The sequence below is a fragment of the Scomber scombrus genome, chromosome 3 (genome assembly GCF_963691925.1).
Source record: "Scomber scombrus chromosome 3, fScoSco1.1, whole genome shotgun sequence".
NCBI classification, from domain to species: Eukaryota; Metazoa; Chordata; class Actinopteri; order Scombriformes; family Scombridae; genus Scomber; species Scomber scombrus.
Genome location: NC_084972.1, coordinates 2,769,042 through 2,778,695, shown reverse-complemented (window position 1 = coordinate 2,778,695; position 9,654 = coordinate 2,769,042). Strand labels below are relative to the sequence as shown.

At 39.7% G+C, this 9,654-nt stretch overlaps 1 protein-coding gene across 1 annotated transcript; it reads right to left on the bottom strand.

The window, feature by feature from the left end:
- Positions 1 to 1,407: 1,407 nt before the first annotated feature.
- LOC133978186 (stathmin-3-like) lies at positions 1,408 to 9,604 on the bottom strand. Its single transcript, XM_062416552.1, has 3 exons — positions 9,553 to 9,604; positions 2,887 to 3,081; positions 1,408 to 1,566 (listed from the first exon to the last, which is right to left on the bottom strand). The coding sequence occupies exons 1-3, from the start codon at positions 9,556 to 9,558 to the stop codon at positions 1,408 to 1,410; spliced, it is 360 nt and encodes a 119-aa protein (XP_062272536.1). The 5' UTR covers positions 9,559 to 9,604.
- Positions 9,605 to 9,654: the final 50 nt, after the last annotated feature.

Here is a 9,654-nt window from a genome sequence, read left to right as displayed (position 1 = left end):
CGTCACGTGTGGATCAGTTAACCTAGTTGCAGCAGGTGCCGTCGTTGTTTGTGAATTTGCAGTTTCTACATTCAGGTGTAGGAGATTGGGGGGAGGGTGGGGTTTGACCTCCGGTCTCTTCACTGAAGGGCCGAGGTAGGAAGACCGGGGGAATCTAGTGCGCCTAAATGTATGGTAGCCTAATGATGATTAGTCACACTGAAAATAAATAAACCACAATGTATAAGTGTGTTGTTCTACTTGTATATGTATAAATATGTACGCACACACACACACACACACACACACACACACACACACACACACACACACACACACACACACACACACACACACACACACACACACACACACACACACTGTGTACATCAATCCAGTTATATCAATCTGAAATAAGAACTTTTCTGACATATTTTGATAAAGTGACATATTTCTTATAAATGAATGTTGATTACTAAAGGTTGACATGATCTTGGGCTTGAATATGTCACTCTGTATGCTTCATTTAACTTCAATGTAGTGTTAGAACCAGAATATATTTAATTATGTAGTATGGGAAATTATTTTTCTTCTTTTAGAAACAGGGGAAACTGAAGACAAACATCACAGCTCAAGAGTTCAAGTAGCCACACCACTCTTTTATCAACCAACCATCTGTCCAACATCTTCCACCTCCTTCTTTCTCCTCAGAAAATGTTCTTTCTTGAAGCTGCTGGGCTTTCCATTTACAATTCAGAAATTAATTAAACTGTGTTATTTTAATATATGTCAGCATGTTACTATGCTTACTGCATGCATATTATGCTAAAATATGGAACATTACATGCCATATATTGATTGTTTGTATTAGATACTGCTTTCATGTGTACAATGAGGACACTAATGTCACTAGATACTGCTTTCATGTGCATAATGAGGACACTAATGTCACCGCAAATATTAGGAAATATTAACCAGAAAAACCTGTTCTTTTTTTTTCTTTTTCTTTTTCTTCTCGCTAACACCTTTATTAGCACTAGAGAGACAGGAAATCATGGGAGAGAAGGGGGGGTGTGACATGCAGCAAAGGTCCGCAGACCGGGATTCAAACCGGGGTCAGCTGCATGGCATGCGCTCCCAACCACTCGACCACCTGCGTGCCCAGAAAAACCTGTTCTACTAAATAGTTACAATAAAGCATTTGAAAATCTACCTAGTAATAGATGATTTATGTTCACAGAATATAATTGCCCACAAAAACATTATTTCACCCACAAGATAAACCCAACACAGACCTTGTTTGGCTCAGAATTGGACTTTATTTCAGCTGTACTTGCCTCTGTTACCAGACAATGTACCTGTAGTTCCAAATGTGTGGTATACCAAAAATGAAACAGATGAGTAGCATTATTTGGTGCTGATTAACTACTAGTTTGAGTCTTGAAAGGTGCACTGGTGATATTGGTGAATACTGAACAACAGGGAAACTTTGACACACAAGAAGATTTTCAAAAGTAGCATCTGCTGCCTTAGTGTTGAAAATATCCTCAGCTCATAGTTCCTGGGCGCCTCGGCGCCGTGGACTTCCTGTAAAATAAAGTAATAAACTGTCAGATACACTCAAAGTTATGATGGAAGGTGGGGCTTGTGGAACATAAAACTTAGAAGCACATCATGTAATTCACAAACACAGACTCAGCCATGGAACTCCATATATAAAATCTTAAAGTGTTGGTGATTTGATAAAACATAACATGTCCAGTTTAAGGTTGGCACTTTACGACCCCAACAACATGCAGTACCTCCTCTCTCATTGGTGTTCTGTGACAACCCCAAATCTGAAAGCAGTTTTTAGGCTACGGTCCAGTGTCTGGAAATAATGACATCTACAGCAATTTACATTTATGGCAAGTTTGCACGAAGTTTTCCAGCTTTAGATTTTTTGCCATTGACTTGTATATATGTATATTTTAATTCATTTAAAACTATATTTTCAATTCATATTATACTCTGTCATTTAAAATGTCTTGTTTTTTTAAATCTTATTTTTAATTTATCAAGTCCATTTTGGCCCCATTTTACATGCTGCCTGGTGAATTGACTCACAGTTTCAGCAGGTATCTACATAGAAAGTCAATGTGAAAGACCAATCCTTCACTAGCATCACAACACATCATCATGGTGTCCCCCTCTTTTGAATAAAATAAATGATTCGAAACAAAGTGAAAACTGCATTTTGAAAAGTATTTTACCTTCAAATAAAGTGAAACTTCATACACTGACTGTCATTTGAAACTACAAAAGAAAAAGCTAGCTGAGCAGTCTTTGGAGATTGTGAATCCCTTCATAGCCGGACAAATATAGTCTGTGCTACTGATGATTATAGTTCCCTTCCTCAACAACTTCTGTTTACAACTTGACTACAGCTGCAACTTCCACAGTAAAGGGTGGTGTTTTTTACATCCTGCCTTTTTGAATTTTTGTGATATGAGCGCAATGTCTCAAAATAAAAAATCTGCTGCATTTCAGGAAAATTGAAACACAGTTTGCTGTTGGTTTCAGTAGAATAGAAACTGGAAGTAGCTAATTTTTCACATCAAATACTGTGAATCATAGTAAAATGAAGTAATGTGTGGGGGATTGGTAAAACATTACACTAACCTCTGCTAAAACTGTGTTGTATATGGTTTAATGAAAAGTGTCATGTGAAACTATGTTTAATCAATATGTCAGCCTCTTAAACAAAACTGTCTAAGGATGCCAAATGAATTTCAGTGTCAGTTAACAATACATTTCGTATTTTACACAAAACCCCAAAAGGTACATTCATTTCTTAAGGTTTTCATTATATTACTCATCATGTCTTTATGGTAAGCATTTTCATCAATAGACAACTCATTTTGTTACATTAGGCTCACACAGCTGCTGTTTCAGCGCATTGAGATGGGCCTCCTGGTTTTCCTTGTTGACCTCCATCTTTAGGAAGAGCTTCTCCTCCGTCTTCTTGCTAAAGTTGTTGTTCTCCTCACGCACCTTGTGGAGAACTTCCTGCTTGTGCTCCCTCTTCTCTGCCAGCTGCTTCAGCACCAGGGCCTCCTGGTACTACATTGGGGTGGAGGGGACATGTGTGGTAGAGCAGATAAATAGGGTGGAGTTAGTGTGATGATAGTAGTGATTATGATAGTGGCAGTTTGGTATAGGTAGACATTCATGAAAAACACAAACAAAGTTCTTCAAACAGAAACAAAAGGATGAACATTGATTTTTTTATATATGGAATCAATATCATTAATATCATGCCATATTTCTAAACTGAAAAAAAGCTCTGTGTGAAAGCTTCAAATAAAATTTAAAAAATGGTTTTGCAAGATAGAAACTACATTTTGAAGGCTTGCATAATATAACCCCAACTGGACAGACACATCAGCAACGACACAGGACAATGGATGAACAACAGCCAGAGTACAGTGCATTTGCGGCAAAGCCGACAAGAACATAAGGGGCTTAAAGATCCACCATGCCAGAATGAAATGTCTGACAGTGGGAGCAAGGACACAGCGCACAGGAATCACTTCTGGTGAGACGCAGGAGGAGCCAGGCCCAGAAGAAACCCACAGTGCCCGGAGCCTCCCAGTGTCAGCCACAGCCACTATCAGCACTCAACAGGCAGCTCCATGGACAGACAGCAGTGCACACAGCCTCCCGGTGCCTACAACATCAACCGCCTGCGATGCACAGAGTCACCAACCACTACAGAGGTGGCCTGCACCCAAGTCCACAAAAAGAGCAGTATGGCAGCAGTTTGACGAAGATGTCGTTCACATCTTGGCAAGAACTGTCAGAGGGAACATAAACCAGCGGCTGAGAACCATTGCCACCATCACAGTAAACATTGCGGTAGAGCAGTTTGGGATTGAGGCAGCTACAGTAAGCCTGCTCCATCGACATATGCCCCAAACCCCAGATCAAGGAGGACCCAGAAGCACAGGGAAGAGCTGAGGTCACTCAAGAGGCAGTTCAAGAAAACCGGAGAAATGGAAAAGGTCCAACTCTTAAATGCCATCAATGACCACCTCAAGAGCAGCTACAGCAACATAAAGAGAGACCGACCTCTGGGTCCATGTAATGCCCTGATAACACCAACAGAGCCAACAACAGATTTCAATCTGAAATTGCCCTGCCTGAGCAAAGTGGAAGAGGTAGTGAGGAGGGCCAGGTCCAGCTCAGCACCCAGACCGAGTGGAGTACCCTACAAGGTATACAAGAACTGTCCAAGGTTGCAGAAGAGGCTTTGGATGGCCCTGAAGGTGATCTGGATAGGGAAGATTGCCCAGCCATCAGAAACCATGGCTGACAAGGGAAGTGCGCTCACTGCTCAGAGCACAAGACGAGGCATTCAGAGCTGGAGACTCTGCAGCATATGCACTTGCAAGAAGCAATCTGGCCTGGGGAATTAAAGGGACAAAAAGGCAGTATGCACTGAACAGCAACTTCACTGATGCTAAGGACTCACTTCGTTTGTGGCAGGTATTTCATTCCATCACTGACTATAAACTCCCTGCTGACCTGGACCCGCTACAATTGCGCTTACAGAACAAACAAATCAACAGAAGATGTCATTTCCACCATGCTCCACCTCACGCTGTCTCACCTTGAGCAGAAGAACACCTACGCCAGGCTCCTGTTCATAGAATTCAGCAGTGCCTTCAACACCATCATCCCACAGCAGCTGGTGGAGAAGCTGGGTCCACAACTTTTTGACTCAGTGGCAGCAGGGTGGGCAGCCGCACATCAAGGACCATCACAGTGAGCACAGGCTCTCTCTGCAGGGCTACGACCTGAGCCCTCTGCTGTTCAGCCTGCTCACCCATGACTGTACTGCCAGATTCTGCAGCAACTCCATCCTGAAGTTTGCAGATGACACAACGGTGGTGGGCCTCATAAAGAACAACAATGAATCTGCATACAGGGAAGAGGTGAAACATCTATTTAAATTGAGGAAAAGCACATGTTGCAGAGTAAAATGGTAATTTTTGTATTTTGTCTTAGTACAGTTTTCACTCTGTCCGTGTAAGATGATGTAAAAGAGCCAGAATAAACGGCAACTAAAGCTCACTACGACTCAAGTCATCATTTGCAAGGAAGAGTTTAGCTTGTTGTATAGCTGCAGTTCCTACACTGTAGTGAGGACAACATAACCTCACTTCAACCACCAACACCACGGCAGTTCAGCAGCGGCTCCACTCCCTGCGCAGACTCAGGGATCATTGCCACCCAATGGATGATGCGCAAAGCAACACTGCTTGACCCAAGATACCGAGGGGACCACATGAAGCCACCTGAGCTAAGTGATATAAAAGCAGAACTGGTAGCGGAGATGACGGCGACAGCAGAAGCAACACGTGAATGTCTTTTGCACAGCACATTTTTGAGTGTTTAATTAATTATTAATCTAAATGATTTTGAATTGTATTGTTTTTAGTATAATTCGTTTTGTTCGTTTAAGACCTTGGTTAAGATAATTTTATATAATTCGCTTTGCACGGGGGGGAGGGGGGGCGGCATCGTCCATCGGACCAACCCCAGTGGACAGTGGAGACCAGACCCCCAAACACCCCGAATACCAGCCCAGTTGATGTCCCACTGACCACAGAAGACACCAGGGTATTTATTGTGGCATCCCATCCAGCCCAGCAGCACTGCCAGGGACTCCTGCTCAGCCTATTACATTATTTTTTTCATTTTTTTATTTGATTAATTTGTTATTATTTATGAATTTTTTTATTTATTATTGTAAATCATTGTGAATTTTAGTAGTGTTGTATTTAATAATACATATTTTTTTAATAGTTTGTTCATAATTGTACATAATTTTCTAATAATAATCTGTAAATAGTTATTTCTGATGTATTTTCTGTAAATAGTTAAATGTTAAGACTGCCCCCTTGTAGAGTTAAGTTTCATCCTTTGCTAATAAAAGAAAATATTAGAGAAAACATTAAATCCCTTGTTGTAGCACAGTAGCACTTTATGCCGTTTGCTAATCCTGTTATAAATTGTACTTAAGTTGTAAATACTAAATGGAAAAGACAACGTGTAACAATTAACAATATTTTTTATTTTATAACAATACCATATAAAAACATAAGCATTTATTAACAATAACAACCATTGTTCTTTTCGCGGGACTGCACATAGATATATATGGAATACATGTTCTATATATATCTATGGGACTGAACAGCGGCGCGCAAAGGATCTTGGGATATATGAGGCCGCTAAGGATAGTAGCGGTGCATCCTCAAAAACAGGGAAAACAAGGACGCATTTTGAGGCTGCGTTTGAGCATGCGTTTGAGGAGTCTTCGAATTGGGACAGGCCTTCGCGCAGCGTTGTGACGTAACCGGCCTTAAAATGCGTCCTTACAAGGATGCAGCCCCTGAATTAAGACACAGCCATTGGCTGTGTTCGAAACCGCATACTTTTCTACTACTCGTACTAACTCTGACGTCATTTGAAGTATGTAGTGTGTTTCAACTGCGTAGTATGCGATTTAGAGTATGCGAAAAGTTCCCGGATGGTTTACTAGATTCACCAGAAATGCGGAGTATGCATCAAGAGCTGACTACTCATACTCAAATTACCCAAGATGCAACGTAACTTCTGAAAAAAACTCAAAATTCAAAAGTCACAGATCACCACCTCAGTGGTTTCAAGTTAGCTACAGCGAGGGTATGTTCGCTTCCTGTTTTTAAAATAAAAGCACCAATTCTATCATTATGGTTTTCTTAATAATAAAAGGTAACGGGTGATTTATTTTGTGAAAATGACTGGAAGTGCGTTACTTGCTACGGCTAACTCCGAATTCGCAGGAACAAAACTTTAAACAGGTGTTATTTGGACAAATTAGCGTCACATTGTGGATCAAAAGGGCTACTTTCTCGCCTAAAAAGGTTAGAAATGTCGATAAAGTGGTATATTTATAGAGTTAGAGCTAAAATGAAAATCCGCTTCAGCCTGCTGATTTCAGCTCGGGTAGGGACGAAATGCATTGTGGGTTATCGTGTAGTTTACTACAGTGTAAACGGTCTGCTTACTATCTGGTCGTTTGTGTGTAGTGTGTAGTATAGAAGTATGTAGTATAGAAGTATGTAGTATGTAGTATGCGGTTTCGAACACAGGCATTGACTCCCATTAGGCCGGCGCCCCGCACACAGGAAGTACATATAGAAATTACAAAAATACCATTTGGAATCAATTTATAATGAATGCTGACAGGTGCTGAGAGACTAACAGGTGCATTTTACAAGCAAATACTTTTAATTTCATAATTATTTAGCATTATCTAATTAATTTATATTTAATATGTTTAAGTAGACTTTCTCTAGATATTTGGAGGGGGCGGCAGCCCAGCGCCCGTATTAACCAGCTGCCACTGGCTGTTTTATGTTTAAACTGCCTTTTTCTTGTTTCTTGTATTTGTATTGGCTGCTGGAAAGTCTCTAATCTTGCTTTATGTTGACACCCAGTGTGGATGGATATTACTGTGGAACTTTGAGGATACTTGACAGCTAAACAGACAGCTTTCATTCATTTACTGCAGGGTTAGAGTTGTTTCATAAATGTATTTTAAGTTTAACTTGTACTTTGAGGGGAAGAGGCGGCAGCTTTGCTGGCACTCATTTGAACTCCTTTACAGTGTGTGGAATTATATTTCATTGTAATCCATCCATGTACCATATGTTCAGCAAACAGGTTCTGCCTGAATCTGTGCTTTCATACCTGTAGAACTGCACTACAAGTGTATTACTGCTGCACAGCTGGCTGGTATAATTGTATTGTCTGAGTGTCAAAATATCACAAAGAGTAATATAAAGCCTTATATAATTGAAAACTACCAAAGGAATTATAAGCACTTCGAGTTGTTGTGTGTGACATTTGGTGTTAGTGATGTTTTGGCTGTGACAGACATTGTCAAGGTTACAGAAGTGTACTAAAAGTACAGTAAGTAAGTGTAAGTCCACTATAAGTAAAGCACGTCAGTTTCAAAACATATCAGCTTACTACACATTCTTAAGAGTAAACTAAACAATTTAAGATTTGTTTCTGTAGATTTGAGCAATAAGACAGTTTGCAGATTATAGTGTAGATGTGTATTTAGGTTATATTCATGTATTTTCTTAGAAAGTTGAGATTTTCTTAGAATGTTATGTTATGCAGCTCAATGACAGTCTTTGATACTCCATCATTAGTCCAGGATATGATGACCTATGTCTGCTTACCTTCATGTTCATGCATTCATTCTTTTTTTTCTTGCTGCTTTTCTTCTCATATAGAGGGACACATCTCATGTGTTTCACTACCGTGCCCAAAAGTGCTGTATGTTTGACCTAGGCTGGGGCCTTTGCTGCCTGTCATTCCTCATATCTCTCTCCACTCCACTCATAAACATACTGCTCAAAAACAACTTAAAGAATTTATAGAATTTAATAATGATAGAGCTGCAAAAGCTTTTAATGATAACACTCCAGATATTCAGAGCTGTTTGGGTAGTGAACAGATAATAATTAAACCATGTCACCCATGGATTGATAACTTGTGAGATATGTATCTAATCAATAAGAACATCAACGTAGTCACATGGACCACACACCCAGTACAATGTGCAACAACAACAGCAAAGACAAGTTCACATTAAGGACAGTAAAGACTGTATTTGTGTCTGTTACTCACACAATAACCTGCTATGAGCATTTGTTTTTCTCTCTTTTTCATGAAATCTATGAATGCTAACAAATCAAAGTTCACAGTTATTAATACTACTAGTTCATGAATCACAGAAAAAACCCACAGAATACTTTAAGTCAGTTATAGGAATTGATAAGTATTATGCTATCCTAATGCAATTAATAGGCATGGCCTCATTTACAGTCATACCTTTATTATAGTGTGTTGCATGTTAGCATTAACTAGTTTCAGTTCCACACACATTAAAAAAAAAAACTGTCCCATAATGTGTCTTCTGAATAAAACACAGGAATATAAATCACTGATATTGGCAGAGATGTCATGGTGGATGGCTTATCTGTTGCCTTGGTGATGATTTGGCCTTTTTAACAGTCCTTTATAAAACTACATTACTTGAGATTTAGTATTTTTAAGACAGTGTCCCAGGTGAGCAAGTGTACACATACTGTACAAGTGTGATGTTTGCTGTTTATTATTTCAGAAATATTGATTGCAGTCAGTAGTTGGTCTATGACAAAAATAGTAAAAAAAAAAAAAAAAAGGGAAAAAAAAGGTGTTAATACTACCTGGAACTGATATTTCACAGAAATGTATAACACAAAGCTAAAGCAGGAACAGAGGATTATTTCCAGCAGAGCATATTAAAGTTTATACATTGAATTTTAAGGAAAATGATACAAGAAATTAAGAAGGGACATTCTAATGTCAATCACATGATGTTTCTGCCCTGTCTGTGTCATGCAAGGACAAGCTGAGGACAAACTGAGAGGATCAACATGAGGACATGAGACACAGTGTGACAGGCAGGCAGGCAGACATACTGACCTCCATACTGATAGAGGCTGTTGGGATGTGGCTGCGTGTGGAAGCAGGAGCAGAGCAGAGACAGCAAGTTGTAGAGAGATGAAAGAAGAAAAGTGTAAGAAA